Source organism: Phodopus roborovskii, unplaced genomic scaffold (assembly GCF_943737965.1).
Source record: "Phodopus roborovskii unplaced genomic scaffold, PHOROB, whole genome shotgun sequence".
In the NCBI taxonomy this organism is placed as follows: Eukaryota; Metazoa; Chordata; class Mammalia; order Rodentia; family Cricetidae; genus Phodopus; species Phodopus roborovskii.
In genome coordinates, this window is record NW_026126412.1 from 3,508,819 (window position 1) to 3,529,374 (window position 20,556).

Consider the following 20,556-nt stretch of genomic DNA (forward strand, 5'->3'; position numbering starts at 1 on the left):
CTGGGCTTCAGAGATGGCTTGTCACTTAAGAGCATTTGCTTCTCTTTTGGAAAACCTTGGTTCAGTTCCCAGTTCTCATAGCTAGCTCACAACTCTCTATAACACTATAACACTATTTCCTGGGAGCCAGGGCCTTCTCTGGCCCCAATGGGCACTAGTCACACACATAGTACATATACACACATGCATATAAAACACTCAGACATGTAAAATAAAAATATATGATTAAACATATCACATCAAAAGGCTAACACCTGCCCAATTATAGTTACTCTCCACTCCCAATGCCACTCTTCTGTATCTATCTCCAGAAATTTGCCTTTCATACATGTTGAACAAATGGATCATATGTTCCTTTTATATGACTTCTTTTACTCAACATATATTTCTGGGTCTGTGAAATTTAGGGTGCTAGCACATATCCTTTGTTTTAATCATGGATATAATGTGTGCAGTGTGTGCATTTTTGGCTAACCATTCACCATGACAACCATTTTCACTGTTTTCCTTTGGAAACAGTTATGAATCATGCTGGTGTGAACATTTATGGGCAAGTCCAGGCCTGCTGTGTTCAGGTTTGAGATACAGATACACAGGGATGGAATTATTGGTTAATCTGGTAAATTTACATTTGTTCTTTTAAGAAATTACCAATGACAACTCATAGGGTCTCAGAGACTGAACTGACAACCAGGGAGTCCACATGGAACTGACCTAGGTCCTCTGCATGTATGTTACAGTTGTGTAGCTGGGTGTTCTTGTGGGACTCCTAACAGTGGAAACAGGGGCTGTCTCCAACTCTTTTGCTGACTTTTGGAACCCTACGCCTCATGCTGAGTCAACTTGCCCAACCTTAACATAGGGAGGGCTTAGTGATACAGAAATGGAAGGGGAGTGGATTCGGGGTGGTAACAGAGGGGGGTAGGGGCTAGGAGGAGAGAAAGGAGGGGAAAGGCAGCCAGTATATAAATAAATAAATTTATTTTTAAAAATTACCAAAATGTTTCCACAGTAGTTCATTATTATGAGTCTCTACCAACTAGGCATGAGGGTTCTAGTTTCTCCATATTTTCACCATATACTTTGTAACTTTTGTTTGATTACACCCAGTTAATGGCTGGGGACAGTATCTCATTGTGCTTTAGTTTGCATTTCTTTAGTGATTAATGATGTTGAGCAGGCTTACATGAGCTTATGCATATACTCTCTCTGCTAACAAAGAGGGGAGTAGAGAGAGAACAAAGACTGAGAAATTGCTTTAGGTGCTATATATCTAAATTCTTTCTTGCCCCAAGCCACCATTTCCTTCTGGGGGTTTTAATTCTACCACCCATTTTTTTTATGAACTTTTAGTAACCATGATTTTGAAATGTAGACTCATTTATGCCCATACTCCGGGGAAGTCTAAGGAGAACAAAGAAGGGGTATCATTTTGGCTATAACTTAACAGTTCATGTTATACCGCCTCCTGGTTAGTACTTAAACTCACTTTTTAAAATACCCACCTGTCTCTTACTAACCTGTATTTTTTTTTCCTCGAGAGGATGTTAAGTTCCAGTGTTCTGGAAGTCCTTATGATTAAAGATCAGTCAAAAGCACGTTTTGAGTTACTGCTCCAATAGTGTATATCCAAAGTCAGTCACCAGTAAGGCACCAATGGCCATCATACAAGAGCTTGGTACCCAAGATGTCCAAATATAAATAACACTTCCCACTACCCTCTCTTGTTTAAATACACTGCAATTTTAATTAGTCATTAAAATTCATCATAATAATATACTTATTGTAAAGGCCTGAAATTTTTTGTGCTGACAAAATAGTCAGAGAAGCTTGAATGTTGTTTGAGAATCATAAATCTGTATAGTGTCGCCCCAAAGAGTCTGTCCATTTCTGACAGGTCATTTATAGGAATGAGCGTTAGCAGGCAATCTACAACAACAACAAAAATGCCTGGAAGATAATACATGCCTCATCTTAATGTCAGTGAAGTGAAACCTTTCCCAAGAACCCAGGGCTTTCTTTTGGAACTGTGGGGCACTAAGCTATAAGCCATTACAGGAACTATTTTGGCTGGAAATGATAGTGAAGATTTTTCTTTTTTATAAGTTTTATTACGCTGGAAGTCATTTTTGCATCTCTAACAGTTTGACAGGAGCTAATTACAATGCGCTCATCTGTTTGGTGGACCAATCTGAGCCATCAGGCATCAACACCGTAGCCATGCAGAGGCACTACTGTAAGTGATACGCGTGCTTCCTTTGCTCCAAGAATTTGTACTTGCTATAGAAGAAAACAGATTTGGACAGCCCTGGAAAAGTCGGGTTGGTTTTGAAGAAAACATTTCAGAATTACATTAGAGCTGGCCTACAAGTGAACTAAAAATACCTGCTCATCTCAGTGGTCTTGGCCCTGGGCCTTTCCTTTACTGTAAAAGTCAGGCTGTTTGAACAGTTGGAGTTCAGCGTGCTTGCTGTCTAAACTAGTGTTCTCTGATAACTTCTGTTGCCATTGAAACACAAGCACCGTTGCATTTAAGAAAATGTTTGGAAATGTGGAAAACAGCCAAGAGAGATGTGTTCGGATTGTTCACACCTTTAGGCTTCCCATGCAGTAACAAGCCCACTAAGACCTGTTAAGCAATGGGAGAAAAGATTCATCAGTAAACATTACACAGCAAGGGTAAAAGATGGAATGGAGTAAAGAAGCCTGTTAAAGTCAGCCGAAGACGATTATTTGAATTGCAAAGAGATATGTTCAGACATAGCTAGAGCTGCTAAACATAACTCTTGAAGTTTTTCCAGAACAGAGGGATTGGGGGGATGAGACCAGTGAAGGAGAAAATTAGAAAATTATAAGACAGAATGGGAGATGAAGCTTTAGAAGCTGGTAAGATAGCTGAAATATGTGATATTATTAGGTCTTAAATCTATTTAAGAGTCTGAGGATTTAAAAACCGTTTTCTTTTTTCTGACTTTGGCTGTGTAATTTTAAGAGTTAAATGGAGACATTAAGTTTGGACAATGAATAGTCAACAATAACTGCAAGTTATATCATGAAGGATTAAAATGAGAGATCAGAAGTAAGTAGCATAAGAAAGATAGTCATGATAAGCTGGATAAGTCTGAGTGAAATCATTTGAGTGGAAATGAGTCAGAATGGTACAGAGCATCACAAAACTTGGCAGGGTGCTCCCCTTTGCTAGCGGCTCCTGGAAGGAAGCCCCACAGTGATCGTCTGCTATTGTAGAGGCATTCCTGCTCAGTGAGTTAGAAATGAGGACATAAAGACTGCAGGTCTAATTTTTAAAGTAAAGTGTATCACAGACTTCAGGAACACGCGTTTGGCTCGTTAGATAGCATACTACCCTATTTCCTGGCACCGTCTTTAGAACAGAGGGAGTTTCCTCCCATGAGCAACTGAAGTGCCAGCTGTTGCCTTAAATATTGTACCTGTTCGTGACAGAGATAGCTTTAAAGCCAAATTTTGAGCTTAGGATAGATTGAACATTTTGTACATCAGCAAACATTGGTGGAGAATGTACGTACCTAGACACAGCATTTACATACACAAGAGGGGGAATTGACCAACAACCTGCTTCACAAACGGTGATGGTAGCAGACTCACTTCTTTAAAACTTGAAAAGATAATTGTGCGTAATTGAGTTCTATGAATCATCATAGCACTGCTGAGACCTTGAAAACAGAGAACAGGTAAAATAGAGATTATCCTTAAAATTATGCTCACATTGAAAAGAATCACTTTATTTACTGATACGTCAAGAACTTACAAAATAAGACCTAAGGCAGCTGTTTCCCTGGTATTGGGATTATAAAGGGACAACTACATCAAACACAGAGTTACAAAATTCTTACGGAGATTACTCTCCCCAAGGTGCATTGATCTGTGATATGCCATGGCTCCTGGACCCTTGAATGTTTCCAAAGCACAGATAAAGAATATTTCAGATGTACCAGATGTAACTATTCTTAAGTAAAGCCAGCAGTGTTTATACATTGATTCTCCATTTTTTTTTTTTTTTCAGTGTGAGTGATTGTGACTTGATACAGAAACCCCCTGGGGATGAAATAAGTGCATACCTTCTTAATTGTCCTTGTTTGGTTATTTTAAACGATGTGCATGTGTTATCTGGGATACCAAAGAATAATTTTCCTGCCACCTGGTTTTGAGTGCCAAATTTCTATGACTGACAAGGATGAAAATGACTGTACTCGATGCTGTGGTAGACCTTAAAACCCGTAGCTGAAGAAGGTATTCTTGTGAAAGGGGCCTCCAAGAATCACTACTCTCCAGGCAACTGTAAGCATTTGTCACTTTTGTTCTACATCCATACTATGATTAACTTTAAACTCACACCTCTGTCGGTTATGGATGTGCGATTGATGTGATGTTCAAACTGTACATACTCTGGGCTTTCCTTTTGGAGTTGTTGGCATTCTCAAAGGAAATCCAGAGCTTTTTATCCCCAACTTTGATAAAAATGATACAAGCTATCAGTCCAACTTGCAAGCTGGAAAGAAAAAAAAAATCTCAATTAATAGCCAGGGAAATCTTGTTCAGGCTTCTATTGGTAATCTCTCCACCCAGGAAGCTATGTGATTGTGCTCCCATGAGTTGATAGCATCATTTTTGGGGTTGCCCTGGAGATTTCTCCAGTGCTGCTTCTGTGATTCATATGTGCCTCATCGTAAGCTGTCATGCTTACCTCTTTAATAAATGGAGTCAGGCCACACTGAAAGATCATGGACATGTTAAGACTGTGGACTTTAAGTTTTAGATAGCAGTGTCAAAGGCTGAGTGCTCAATTTCACAAAATCAGGAAGTGGAGCTTTCTGACACATGTATCTAAATATTAAAAGTAAATCTAAACAAGCATCATTATTCTACCACTATCTGTAAAAGTAAACAAAAGTACAGTATATACATTTTAGTATGAGCTTATCAACAAGTCAACAAAATTCCCTCTTTCTTTCCACTTGTAATCATACACTAGGTTTCATCAATAGAATTGAGATAGTTTGTTCCCGAACACATTTATTTGGCCTAGTATTGGGAATCATATTGTAGATGGTACACTTTAGAGTTTTTCTCCAAACATATAAAATATCCACGCTGTACAAAACAACAGAAATCTCATTAGTCTGATGTCAGATTGAGACTAGTTAAGGATAAACCTGTTCTCTTTTTTTTTATTAATTTATTTTATATAACAAAGTCCAATTAAATGAAAACAAACATGTATACACAATATTTGGGAATTTGGGCGTTGTTCTTTCCAAACTACTTCCTGCTGGTAAGGGGCGCTGTCATGGGGGATTCGAAGAAGATTCAGAAATCCTGGCTGTAGTCTGTAAGGCTGCTTTGTCCAGCTGTTTTGAATGTAGGATCACCTTGTACTCTGTTTCAGGTGGTCTGGTGTGATCAAACCACATTAGTCTGGAAAAACCTGTTCTCTTTATAACGGTGAGAAGAGGGATGCAGTTCAACATGGAGCTCTTCTATTAAGACCCGAGGTCCGCTATGTTCACAGGAAGCAGCAGAACGCAGTGGAGAGGATTTCTGTAGATGTGCTGCAATGCTCATCTCCAGTTTCCATTCAAGTCACAGAATTGCCCAACTAAAGCAAAGTTTCTCTTCAAAAGGGCAGTGCCTCCTACCTTCAGGCCACAGCAGAGAGGCTACGGCTATACCAGACTCCCTTTGCCTTTGTTGTCTGCCTAGATAAATGGAGGCCATGCAGGAAGCTTTAATGGAGCTGACAGGAAATCAAGACCTTAGATAAGTATGTCTCAATCTGGCCACTTAAGACAAAACTGCCCTTTTCTGAGAAGGAAGAGTAATAGAAGACTCTGGTGAAGTGGTAGGGCAGGACTTAACTCAAAAGAGAGTAAATGAGCCTTGAGGCTTCACTCTGATTCTTCTCTGAGCATTTTAATAGTGAAACACTGCAGGTAAAGAGAACTCTTTGTGTAGGTGCTGAAGAATGGACACAGTTTTCCTCCACTATGACTTATCCTCAATCTTTCGATCTGAAGTCATAAGTCATGCCATCATCTTGGAACTGAACCAGTATGAAGACATTACACAAATAACAAATAACACTGAAATGATGGTGTTCATTACTTCACATAGCTTAAAGCCATCATTAATTATGAGTTGAAGAGTGAGACACACACACACAGATAGAGAGAGAGAGAGAGAGAGACTATAGTTTAAATGTAAACTATACTTGCCCACACAATAACTGTCAAGGTTTCTCTATAAGGAATGCTATCGGCATTTTTTGTCAGCATTTTGGATTTGGGGGTAGGAAGATTTTTCAATGGGTGGGAATTTACTACCATTTTTCCCAGAAATTCACAGGATTGCCCCACCCACTGAATACTACTGTACTATTTCCCTTTCCTACACTACTCATTGACAACCAAAATCGCCCTTCTTATTTCTAAAGAGGCCCTGACCAAAGAAAGCATTATCCAGAGACCTAAGGTTGAAAGTCAGATCCTCCTTCCTTCCTTCCTTTCCTCTTGTTGCAAGAGCAGAAGGAGGCAAGGGATGGATCAACTCACAAACAGTGCCATTTTCCAGCTTTTTGCTACACCTTTCAAGCAAGCTTCTAAACTGAGAATTTTACCACCTTGCACATCTGTTGAAAATCATTTTATGAAGAAAAACTGAGTATTTTAGAACCCACCTTACATCCATTCTGCAGCTTCCAAGTTTAAGTCCAGTTCTGCTAGAAGAAATGAAGATTTCCTTTTAATGGTTTATTATCATGATCAGTTTTAAAGTCTATTAAAATATGTGGCTAAGAAAATTGAGGTTCTTTATTTAATCATTGCCTCAAAAATATTCTAATATTTATCTTTTCTGAGGTCCCTCTCACATTAGGGAGGATTATCATGCCAAATATTCTTGTTAAAACCAAAAGAGTTGTTCCATGTTAATTTTCATACACATATAGGCATTTTGTTCATATTTCTGCCCTCTGTTTTACCTGAAATGAACATTTTTGAGTGATGGGGCAAACCAAAAGACATTATGAGATGAAGATTGGGTGAAAATGGTTTAATACTGTAAAGGCTAGAGTGGAGATGTGTGTTAAGTTCAGGGGGAAATAAATTGAAATTAGGGAGGGAAAGGATTTTCTAGAAGGAACCTGAAATAATTGATTGTTTTGTAGGAGATGGCCTTTCCATATAGGCAGAATTATTTTCCTCACTTTTTCTGAAGCGATAGTCAGATAGAGACTCTCATCTCTTAATTAGAAAGAAAAATACTCATCAAACACATCTCATCACTGGAGACCTAATGATCCACAGCTGTGAGTCTGAAAGGGCAGGCTTTCTTCCCGAACAGTGGGAAGTGTTAATCATTTTGGATGAGATTTCTTTTTAAAATATACTGTAGTTTGCAAAAGAATAGGATATTCAATATTCTAACTTAAATGACTTTTTTGAAGTGGGCTCCCCAGGGGTGCTGCCATGTGTGGTGCTGAGTGGTCACTGAGTGCACTCAATGCCTGCGCTGCACTTCAATGCAGGAATCAGTCGAGAGCATGGTGTGAATGGCTTGCTCCTGTCTTGGACTCTTAAACTCTCAAGCTCAAAGAAATAAAAGTCGGGCAAATCAGTTCTTCTGGAGAAATGGTGTTGCTATAAAATCTTAATATTCTACATCATTCATTGACTTGATATAATTTGCCTTGTTTAATAGGGGTGACGCTTTAACCTGCCTTTAACTGGGATTTCAGTAGAACAGGATTTTTTTTTTTTGTTTGTTTAATCTTCATATGGAAAAGTGGATCTTTTTGTCTGTAAAAAATGTAATTGGCTCATTCAGTTTCCATTCCATGCTAACCTCCTCTAAACATTTTGGACAGACGAAAACCCATTTAATAGAAACATTGTGAATAGCCAACTTTTGATTATTCAGAGCCATAGGAGAGAGGGAAGAAAGAAGAGAGTGAAACACACCTCAGAAACTTTGTTCCCACCATTAATGTTTGACCTGTTTGCCTTACCAAACCTTTGCCACAACACCTAAGAGCTGCCATTGCCTTTCTTCGTGCTGATTCAAAATAGTGATCCCAGAACAAAGCCGGGAGAAAGAGGAGTACGTAGCAAGTCTCCACACTGAGTGGTTAATATCTTCAAAGCCCAGCCTTGCCATGGGTCTCTGCCTCTCAGTCCACAGGCTTTGTGAGATGGGTGCTGGATTGGGAGCCACGGTGCCTTTTGTCAGGCCTCAAAGGCCTGAGCTTTGGTTTCTGCTTGTGCAAAAAGAGTCTTTCTCATGTGTATTCTTTGCAACCTTCAACTTATGGCATGTTATGGCATCCCTCATAAGGTTTATTCAACACAACATCATACAGCCTGCCTGCTAGGACTAATTATATTATTTTTATTTCTATAACTTAAAATCCATTCTGAATATTTATGATTAAGGTTTAGAATGCTTTTTAAGTCTGACTCAAATAGACCCTGGTGGGATACTCTGTGATGGCCTTGCTAATACTGTAGGCTGGCAACAGTATTTGGACAAATGCTACTTGAATTTACAAGTGAAAATGAATTAAAAACATAAGTTGATACTCATAAAACTCTTAGAGCAAGCCAAGGTCTCCTCTGAAAGAGAGGCATGAAGTTGGTAAAAAGTGTTAAAAGTTTTAGGCTAGCAAGATGGCTCATCAGGTAAAGGAGAATGTTGCCAACCCTGATGCCCTAATTCCCATCCCCAGAATCCTCATGGTAGGAGAGAACCATTTCCCATTTCCCTCAATTTGTCCTTTAACTGCCATGCATTCAAATTCAGACACATATAGAAGTATTTAAAACCTATTTATTTTTATTCTATGGTTCACAAAATGGGTAGTGTATGCTATGTGATTTATGGTTTTAAAAAAATCAACTGTCTAGATCTTTCTTGTTGAAATTACTAGTAAAAAATTTAACTGCAATATCTGTATAATACAGATTTGCTCAATAAATGCCAACCACACAGCACACACACCCTCCAAGGAACACCACCCAACTTCTCCAGTCAATCACCCTATCAGCTCTCAGAAGTTATCCTGTTCTCTCAAGGGATTTGTTTATATGGTTCATGTAATACACAAGAGACAGATAGATAGACAAAGAATAGAGAGCAAGTTCTTTTTTAACAATTAAAGTCTTTAATGTAATGACTGATGCCTGTCCACACTGGTGAGGGTGGGTTTTCCTTATTTAGTCTGGTTCTCAGGAATGATTTAAGATAAGCACTAAGCAGATTCAGTGAGTAGTGCTTGCCTTCATATAAGCACTTAGTCATATGGCTCCTTTACACACGGTACTAAGTGATTTTCTTGTTATGACAAAATACCAAAAGCAACTCTATGGGGAAGAGTTTGTTTTAGCTCACAGTTTAAAGGAACAACTGTGTCATTTGTAATGAGGAATGCCTGGCAGCGGTGGTCACACTGCGTCTGCAGTCTGGATGCAGAGAGAAATGAAGGTGATGCTCAATGCACTTTCTCCTTTTGACTCAGTACAGGGTCCCAGCCCATGAGAGAGCATCTTCCACACTCAGGATGAGTCTCCTTACCCCATATAAACCTGTCAACTTCCCTCATAAGCACACCATGTGCTTCTAAGTGCTTCTGAGTCATGTCAGGTAACAACAAAGGTCAACCATCACACATATTGCCTCATTTGCTCACCATAGCTATCTTATGAAATAGGCCAATATAAACAGAGACAGTAACTGACTTGTTCAAAATCCTATAATGTAAAATGTCAAAAATGTAACTAAAGTCCTTACTTTGGGCATCGGTTTAATGTCACATTTTTGCCATAATACATTATCTCCTTGGAGAGCAATGACTTAACCTATCAGTTCGCTTTAGCTGTTCACATAATGGAGCCAGAATTCCAAACTCAAAGCAACTACAAGTCAGCAAGGCAACATCTCCAAGCTAGCACCTGGATCATGCACAGCTGGGCATTTCTTTGTTACTCAGCTGTGCACACACTTGGGCATCTTCAGTTAGCTCCTGTTCAGGAAATAGTTTTACTACTCCATGGAATCTGACTTTCAGTTGAGGTGATGAAGGTGATGATGCCATATGATTTTTTTAGGCTTAGATTTTGATACTCTGTTCTGAGAAATAATATGTTACATTCAAGTCTTAGTGTGAAAGAGTATTACAGAAGTCATAGGTACAAGGAGATGGAACAAATTAGGGACATTGATGCACATGATCACCACAAATTAAATGTAAAAGCACTAAAAAAAATGTTACCCATAATGTCACTGCCATGGCTTTTTCATAGCTCTTACTATTGAAGCCATAGTTAACTCTAGGTAGTACAGAAAAGATGGCAAGCTGCAAGTAAGACCAAAAACTGATGTGTAATAAGAGCCAAATGTTCTGCTTGCTGAGCACCTTTAGGTGCCAAGTCTTTTTCCATTTCAAATATGCAAAGTAAATAGCATAATTTCTACTTTTCAGGTGAGAAAACTTAAAGAAATCCAACACCTGTCTAAGGCCATAGTGCTAGAGTCTAGGGATCTTGAATACCTTTGAGTCTGATGTGAACACCTATGTTCTTTCCATTTCATCTCACTACTACAGCTACTCCAGGAATGTGGCAATCATAGCTGACAACACAAGGCCAGTTAGGAGGGAGTCTCTGGCATCCTTCTAACATACAGGGGAATGCACAGAGTTCTCACTTTGTTTGTGTTCATTTTTGAGGTAGGTTCTCATGTAATTCAGGCCAGCCTCCAACTTGCTATGTAGCTTGAGGATGACCTTCAACTCCTGACCCTCCTACCTCAACCTTCCACATTCTAGAATTGTAGGTATGACCCACGATACTGGGATTTAGTGTTCTTTCTACTGGTGGAGGTCAAAATTGCTGTTACCACTTTGACTGGCATCTCATTAAGACTCTACTGTGGAATTCTAGTTATAAATCACAACATTTATCTTATAGTTTAAAAAGAAAATCAAACACTTGAAGCATGTTCAGTCTCAAATGAGAAAGGATAGCTAATGTAGGGTTGTTGTTTTGTGTGTAAATGGAGACATGAATTCTATGATGGTGAAATGCCAAAAGTCCAAGTTAAAAAGCAGGGACTGGGAAGAGGATCTGGGAAGAGAGAAAAGCTACAGACTGGGTGATGGAGGAAGAGAATATGGAAAGTATTACAAGGTGATGGAATTGAATAAAATTAAATGCTGCATAAACTCCTCTTGGCCTAGTGTAATACTGAAGCAGTCTAGGATTCTTAGGTTCTTCTTATGTATTTCATGCAGGAAAAGGCAGTTGTAGAGTGACGTCAGGACACATCCAACACCTTATGGTTTATATTTGTATTGTGTGTGTGTGTGTGTGTGTGTGTGTGTGTGTGTGTGTGTGTGTGTGTAGGGGATGTATTTTTATTCCTTATTTTATTCTTTCATATCATTAGTGCATTGCTTTTTGCCACTCCAAAACCCACGAAGAAGTGTAGTTATGACCAAGGACAGACCCAGGGTTAGCTTGGCTTTGTGTTTTCCCACAAGCAAAGATTTTCTTAATACCTGCTGGGACACTGAAAGCTTGGCTTTTTGCATAATCTCAGGCTTTCACAGGAAGAACTGTGGCTCAGTCTGTGCAGTGGGCCCACGAAGGATGGAAGAAGCTCTAATGTAGAGAGAATGAGCTTAAAAGGGCTCTTCCACTCTAGGCTTTTCGACTAGGTGACCTTCATCGACTAGCAAGAACTGAGATCACAAGTAATTCTCTAGCACATGACTGCTTTTCCTTATTGATTCTTAGCAACCTGAGTCAGGGAAGCGTTTATCCCTACTTTCTGAATACTTGGTAAAAGTTTTAAAACTTTATTGTTAAGCTATGTTCGATATTTTTTGAGATTTTATATTATTTGAATGTTGAAAAAGACAAATTTAATGTTACTCATCTGGAGTTAATCCAAAGTTCTACCATTTTCTTCCTTTTCAAGACATTTTCTTTTAAAACATAGGAGCTGCTTGCTCAGTTCCACAAGGAGCAGCTTCCTAATGCACAGACATTATGAAAGAAGCTGATCCATCTATTGCAAGCATCTCTAAAGCAAATATAATTTCTTCCTTGAATTCTCTTTTCCCTCTCTTCCCCTGATCCATGCTCTGTTAACTATGTACATGGGGCACTTTAAATGCCATACAAATGCATGAGAAATGTTGGGTTGGGTTGGGTTGGAGTGCTATATTTCAAAAGAGCCACTGATGAGTTAAGGGTATGAGAGGAGAATGATGTTTACAGTTGACAATATACACAAAGTGCATCTTATTAGCAATGCTTGAAGCTACTGGCGATTTTGAAAGACTACCATGGTGATGAAAGATGCTAGAAGCAATGCAGTCAGTCTAACATCAATGATCTGGCATGACAAAGCAGAATAACGCTGCTCAGCTGGGTGATGTTATCTCACTGGATCATGTTTAGCAATGAAATCATCTGAACCCCATCCATGCAAGCAGAACCCATTGAAGGGAGGGAATGCTCTCTGAGTGCTGGAGTTAAAGGCTTGTGCCACCATTGCCTGGCTCAAGGATGCTCTCTGAGCATGCAAGCAGATAAGAAGGGCCAAAGGAAAAGAATGGGTTCCCATGGCAACACAACAGGACAACTGTATGGAAGGAGAGTCCTCTCTTGGAAAAGTGCTAAAGGACATATTTACCAAACAGAGAAAATTCTAGAAGCATCCCACTTCATAATTCTGGGTGCATTTTCTCAAGTCAGCTAGTTTGCAGGAGGTTCTATAGTGTTTTTACTAATACAAATAGTTAAACTGCTGAACAGTTTGGCAGAGTCTTAGGTCCATTTACTCTAAGTATTTACTCTGCTTCAGTCATGTTCTAAGCTCCAGATGTAAAGCAATTATCAAAAAGAAGGTGTCTGTTCTCCAGAGGCTTGCATTCTGGTGATTACACAAATGGTACAATAATTGTATCAATATTTAATGGGCTTTATTCAAAAGTAATTCCCCTTTATATGTAGTTGTTGCCTGTCAAATTTATCTCAGTTCACATCTTGAAAGAAGAGTTATATTTACAAAAGCACATTTAATAATCCTTAGTATCAATTATACATCATATGATCTTTGTACACATCATATAAATTTTAAAAGTTAAATGGGACTTTTTTTCCTGGGTCTCTTCCTAGGTATTTGGAATGGTTCATATTCTGTAAGTTGAATCTACTGTTGCCATGTATTAAATAATTATATATGTATACTGGCATCCATTTCAGTTACAAATATCAGAAACCTAGTAAACACACATGCTTCTCAAAATATTTAAAATGTTGACAGTTTTCTGAGGGTACCATATAGTGTGTTTTGATTATGTTTACCCTCACTCCCCAGCTCTTCCCAGATACATCTGCCCACTCACTCAACTTTTTTTATTCTGAAAAAAAGGTTAAAAACCTATAAGACTTGTTTCTGCTTCCCAGAGTGTGGTCTTCCACTGGACAGGAGTGAACTGGCTCTCCATCTCCCAGCGGTTAACAGTAGCCAATACTCCACAGCTAGCTTTGGCAATTCATGCCCAAGTGCCCAATCCCCCACCTTCCTTGTTGAGATTTGGTCTCTTCACCTAACTCTCCTAATCTATGAAATGCAAGATATAACTTATTCTGAGCAGATGACTGAAATTCCCACTTATGCAACTGTTCAACCAAAGCTTGGTAGGCAGGGGATTTTCTGATTTCCAACCAATAATTAATAAACTTTCCAAGCACTTGCATGGACACAGTAGTGTGTATTTGCCCACATCCCGAGCACCGTATCAATTATGCCATTTATGAAAGTCATTGCCCCCAATTTATAGAGGAAGAAATCAAAATACATGATATAGAAGTTATAGAAAGGCCACACAGCTCCTTATCATCAAGGTGTAGGAATTCTGCTCTCACTCCCACTTTATTTAAGATGACCTTAGTCTGATGGCAGGAGCTACAGAGCCAGAGAATACTGGGAGTATCCCTGATGAAGAGGTGAGAGATTCACAATGTAGGTCTCAAAGCCTGTTGTTTTTCCAAGCAAATGTGTATAGACTGGCTGCCTTGGTCACCCCAGTTCCTACTCTGACATTTGTCTTACAATTAAAAATAGTTTATTCAAATAGGAGGTGCTAAAAACAATTACAAATGGGCATTTTAAAGTTTCCTTTGACAAAATTGCTCTTCACGTTCATTTGCAAATCTAGTTCTCTGTGTAATACCGAATGGTAAGCTAATTTCTTCTAACACTTGTTGGAAGCAGTTTTTTTTTTCTTATAATGTGCGATCTTGGGGTTCTGTGGCAAAGACATGGTATTTTCACCTGGCTATTATGCTGGTTATATTGTATTATCCAAGTGAAATTTGGGATGAGAATGTCCCTGGTGTTAAATTCATTCTTTGTGATTAAGACAGGCTGAAGGCCAAGCTATTCTGACAATACAGTAAAGCCCTTTTTTTGGAGGGGGGGGCTTTTCTATTGATTTACTTTTTATATTCCAATATCAGTTCCCCTCCCTCTCCTCCACTGCACCCCCAACTCCCCCCTCCTTCCATCTGTTCCTCAGAACAGGTAAAACCTCCCCTAGAAAGCCTGTCCCATCATCTCCTTGAGGCAAGACCAAGGCACCACTCCACCTTCCACACCCCTGTTTCTAGGCTGGGCAAGGTATCTCTCCATATAGAATGGGTTCCACTAAGTCAGTCTGTACATTAATGTTAGATCTTGGACCCACCGCCATTCACCTCAAGTATTGTCCCACTCACACCATTGTCAGCTATATTAAGGGATTCTAGTTGGGTCTTATTCAGGTTCCCCATTTGTTAGACCTGAGTCAGTGATCTCTCACTAGCTGATTCTGTGGGTTTCCCCATCATGGTCTTGACTCTTTTGTTCATATTATCATTCTTTCCTCACTTCAGTTGTACTCCAGGAGCTTGGCCCATTGGTTAGTTCTGGATTTCTGCATCTGCTTCTGGAAGAGGGTTCTAGCTTCTCTGGGGTTGTGGATTGTAAACTGGGTATTTTTTGCATTATGTCTGGTTTTGGGTTACCACATTCAGGATGTGTTTTTCTTGTTCTGTCCATTTGCCTGCAAATTTTAGGATATCATTGTTTCTTACCACTGAGTAGTACGCCATTGTGTAAATGTACCATATTTTCTTTATTCTTTTTTAACTAATTGACAGAACAAATGAAACAAAAAAAAAAAAAAACTCAAAACCTAATTTTGTCTAATCTAACTGTAATTTCACTGGTGGAGGAAAATTAAAATAGCCTTTGACAGTGTAATGTTACAAGTTTTCCTTCACAGAAATTAAAGCAAAAATATTTCTAGGGGTCAGTTGTGCTTTTAGCAAAATGCCTACCAAGTTCTTTGGGCTTTGTTTTCCAGACAAAGCTGCTCTGGAACATGTACCTTTGTGAGAATGAGCAGGTATGGGTGACAGCCCACGAAGAAAAGTCAGAGTTGACTCTGTTTTTTCTCCTTTGTCTTCTCTCCAGCTCTTCCTCTTTGTTGTCTGGAACTTTGAGCTCTACATGATACCACTATTGTTATTGTTACTCCTGACCTGGAACTACTTCCTCATAGTATCAGGGAAAGATACCAGGCAACGAGATACGGTAAGTCACTCCATTCTTTGTGTGTTTTTGTCGTGCTTCATCCCTCTGATAAGTTGGTATGGAATTCAGTTTATAAGCCAAAAATTCTATCTACAAATATTCAAGTTTGGAGGAAGGTTTTGTAAACAAGTTTTTGCTCTTAGCACAATATGTAGTATCTGCCTATTTCTGGAATGATTCAGTTTGGCAAAATCTAAAGTAGGAAGTATACAAACTGAGCTATGATTTAAAATCATTAATGGCTGTGACTCCAAACCTTCATTTCTTTCAGTTTCCTGGTTGTTTTATTTCTTCATGAACCCTGAACTAAGAGATAATGTCACAAATTTATTAATAATCAGACCAAAAATGTATTCTAGTTAGGACAGTTCTCTAGGTAAACCATGGTTGAAGGAACAGTTGATGGCTATTAGTCTGGAAAGTGTATTAAAGTCCCTTAATTCAGTGATTCTTCACTAACAATAAGTATGTGTTTATGAGTCATGTACATTATGATACTGCCTGGAGGATGAAGACCTCTCATTTAATCCAGGGAATGTTGAGCTAAATTTGTATTCCCCATTGATGTTTATGAACATTCACAGAATGTGTGAGACAAGGAGGTGGAGCTTGGCTAACAAGAGCTTTGTGCTTTTCCAGGGGTCAGATCTGGTCCTCTTGTGTTGTTTCAGTCACTCACTATAGCCCTAACAAACATACCAGCATGTAATTTGAAGGGGCACATCTTCTCCAAGATCAACATTTGTAATTGGGTGCCCTGATGGGCAACTATTGAAAAGAAATTTAAAGTACATGAGAATATAATCTGCCATATGGCATTCTATTATTGAAGTTTTGAGTGTTTTATAGACTCCATTTTATTTACATCAGGAATGTTTTATTTATTATTGATACAGTGTCTTGATCAGGAATATTTGCTATTACTATGTGTGTTCATGACACACAATGGAAATATTTGATTATCAGTCCAAAATACTACAACACTTCATTGCAATAATGGATATCAAGAGAACTCATTGTCTTACCTATGCAAAACAAACCAACAAAAAAGACAGTTTCTTTAAAACAAATATTATTTCAAATGGTAAATTAAGCAAATTATATTTCTTCAAAATAATTTTCCTTGTCTTTATTTTTTTATTTATTTATTTTATATAACCAAGTCTATTTAAATGAAAACAAACATTTATAGACAATATTTGGGAATTTGGGCATCGTTCTTTCCAAACTCCTTCCTGCTGGTAAGGGGCGCTGTCATGGGGGAGTCTAAGAAGATGCAGAAATCCTGGCTGTAGTCTGTAAGGCTGCTTTGTCCAGCTGTTTTGAATGTAGGATCACCTTGTACTCTGTTTCAGGCGGTCTGGCTTGATCAAACCACATTAGTCTGGAAGGAATCCACATCTTTTCATTTTCTGTGGAAACAAAAATAGAAATCCTTTTCCCCAATAACTTGTCCTTGAACTCAAATTTTGGAGTCAAAGCATTTTTTTATTTATTATTTTGTATGTCAATCCCAGTTCCCTCTCTCTCCCTCCTTCTCTCCCTCCCTCCTCCCCTCCCTCCCTCCTGTATTCTAAGAGATTCATATAAAGTCCCTCACAGAACCAGGAAGGGACATGTCCCCCAGAGCAGAGGGGAAGTGGGGGGGCAGTGAATGGAGAGAGAAGTAGGAGAAAACGAGGGGGAGGAAAGGAAAACACGTCCAACCAGGAAGATTGAGCCTGTTTAGGAATAGAAGACAGGAAAGAGAGAGAGAGAGAACATAAAAGAGGGAGCCAATATTGGTTTGAAGATAAAATTGAACACAAAGAAAGGTCTAGAGAACTACAAGACTGCCAATTTGAGCTTCCCTGGAAAGGCTACCAGAAATGCCCTTCCCGGAGAGTGGGATCAACAACTAACATATCCACGGAGCCCTCAACTAATGCCTGTTGGAAACAGAATCAAACACCCATACATAAACACTGAGTCGAACTAGAACCCAGGTGCAGATGGAGAGGACAAGACCAGGTTGAAGAAACACATAGAGACAGCTTACCTGAACAAGGAGGAGCTAACGGGCCACCAGACTGATAGCTGGGAAGCCAGCATGGGACTGACTCAGGCCCCCCCTGAACATGGGTCTCAGCCAGAAGGACTGAGCAGTCTAAGGGACCTCAGACAGTGGAACCAGGATGTATCCCTGGTGCACAAAAGGACTTTGTGAACACATCCCCCATGGAGGGATAACTGCCTTAACCTAGAGACAGGAGAGAAGCCCTAGTCCCTACTCCACATGACCTGTCAGAGCTACATGACCCCAACTGGATGGCATTCCCCTACATATGGAATTGGGGTGGGGGGATAGTAGGGGAGGGTGGCTAGGGTGCATTTCCTTGTCTTTATAATAAATGATGGATACTAATATACAACCACCAAGTACATGACACTGTTGTTGACTTTCTAATGTGTTACTATATCTCTTACTATGTTTGACTAAGGTTGAAGAAACAAATTTTCTGCTGACCTTTGCATTTGTGACTTTTTAGCATATACTTTACAGATTAGAAGTGTTCCAAGTCTTTGCGTGTTGAATACTTGTTGACTGTATAGATGTATACCTTGTGCCTGTGTATCTGGGGGCCAGAGGAGAATGAGTACCAGATGCCTTGCTCTATTGCTCTTGACTTGCCTTGAGACATGGTCTGTCACTAAATCTGAAGCTCACCATTTCAGCTAGGGTTTCCAGAAGAGAGGGGCCCTTAGCATCCATCCATCCTCATAGCCCCAGTCCTGGAATTCCAGGTACACACAGGTGTGCCCTGAAATTTTGTAGGTGCTGGGTATTAAGAACCAGATCTCCATTGTTTACAGAGCAAATGTTCTTCTCACTGGAGCCATCTCCCTAAGCCCCAAAACACTTGATTTTGTAAACTCTATCAAGCCAATTACAAGACTGCTGATAGAGGTTTTAATGGTTAAGCAGTGTCAATAGACAAGAAGTTATTTTATTGCTAAGGATATATATTTAAATTGCATGCTAAGAGACAGGCCCAAAATGCTATAAGAATTGATGTCTTGGGGACCAAGGTATTTTTTTCTTCCATTAATCCAGGATATTTTCTTTAAGAAAATAGGGCTGTCATAGGCAATTACTTTTTTGTCCTGTTTATCTCAGGGAGATGGTTAAAAGAGAAGAATACTTTTCATTCAGCTTTCTTGAGGCATATTTGTAAACAGGATTATTTGCAAATAAGAAAAGTAGTAATTTAGTTTTAGTTTCTAAGTCCTATGGGATTTATCTTAAAGGTTTAGGCACTGGTTTGAGAATTCTCAGTAAAAGAATTCTTAAACTCCATTATTTTTTCTAGAAAATATCTGCCTTGTGTGGAAAGTCCACTGTTAGAAGGAAATTTGTAATATATGATTTATCTTTGATACTTAAATTCTCTGAAACTTTTGTAAATCTATAGAACAATTACATAACATATAATTTAAAATTGCATAATATACTTTTTAAACTGCCCTTTTTCTTTTATAAAATATAACACTAAAACAGAACTTCTTCCTTTCAAGCACATCTATTCTTAAAGTTTCTCCTCTTTTAGCCCTGGACAACATTTTATCCCTCAGAGCAGCCCCCTATCAGACATTCAATAGCTTAACCCATTTGAAATGTCAGCTACACTCCATAACGGCCAGTAATTGCTTTTTATTTGCCCAAAGCACACATATCCACATATTCTGCTTTTCCCAGGGACTGGAGAAGCAATCACAATGTTTCGTTCAACTTCTCATTCACTGGCTCAGTTGAATCCTTACTCTTAAATCCAGTTTGTCTAATTATGTGGTTTCTGGCATACCCAGCTGTTTTAACTGCTTTCTCTTTTTGAAAGAAGGCCTGGATCAAACCTTGTTGGTTACAGATTTTGTGCATGTATGTGTGTTTGCATGTGACTGTGTGGGGAAGTGTGCACACATGCATGCATGTGTGTGGATGTGCATGTGCGTGTCTGAGTATCAACAAACCTTGTCAAAGCTTTCGGCTTATATAAAAAGTACACAGGTCCTCTGGGGTGAATTAATTACAATGTTGTCTGACCTCAAACCAGGAAACTTCCTGAAAAGGGGATGAGGAGAGGGAGAGAAGTGTGTGTAGAGGAGGTGTTTCTGACATGAAGGGTTGAAATCTTAGAAAATTTAATTAGAATGAAGACTCAAGATTACTTTTAGATCTACATGGAAAAGAGACAAAAGTTAGTAATAATTTCATAACACATGACATATATAGATGGGTGAAAATTCTGTCTTCAACCTATTGACCGATAGTTGAGATTAATACCCAACAGGAAAGGGCTTCCTTGTGTATTTATTATTTATTAAGCATTTCAGCCCAAGGATCCCAAGGACTAAGCCCCTCCTTCTTTTTCAAATAGTGCTTCTAGATTAAACAGAAAAACGAGTCCTGATACTTGCCTAGTACATAGAGATGCATGTAATGAGTAGAACCTTTAAGGACTGGGTAACCCAATAGCTATTTCTGGGGATGCATCTGCAGCCCCTGAGTGAGCCCACAGGACAAGGTGTGTTAGAAACAGCATTCTTACTTTACTATTTCCCAGTCAGAATTGTGAAAAATAAGGAATGCTGGGTCTGAGTTCCTCTAGTGTGGGACCATGATGTGAAAATTTGCAGTACTAGAATTGTTGGGCTTTCCCAGAGGAACCTGCTTAATACATACTTCACTCAGAAATGTCCCTGGCATGAAAGGGCTATAAAGATAGAAATGCTGCCCTTTGTCTGTTTGAGCTGTCACTCCAAGAGCTGAGAAAAATTCTTCCTCACTGCCTATTGGGGCTAGTACCACCTATCCAAGTTACAGGCTCTGCTGACAAAAGT

General features: G+C 39.1%; 1 protein-coding gene across 9 annotated transcripts in view; it reads left to right on the forward strand.

Annotated features, from left to right (window-relative positions):
• The window catches only part of Mctp1 (multiple C2 and transmembrane domain containing 1), a 528,156-nt gene that overhangs the window by 425,227 nt on the left and 82,373 nt on the right, over positions 1-20,556 (forward strand). For all 9 annotated transcript variants that reach the window (XM_051182781.1, XM_051182775.1, XM_051182776.1 and 6 more), the window contains one exon: positions 15,559-15,678. In XM_051182781.1, the coding sequence (XP_051038738.1) occupies positions 15,559-15,678 (120 nt within the window). The remainder of the gene's footprint in view (positions 1-15,558; positions 15,679-20,556) is intronic.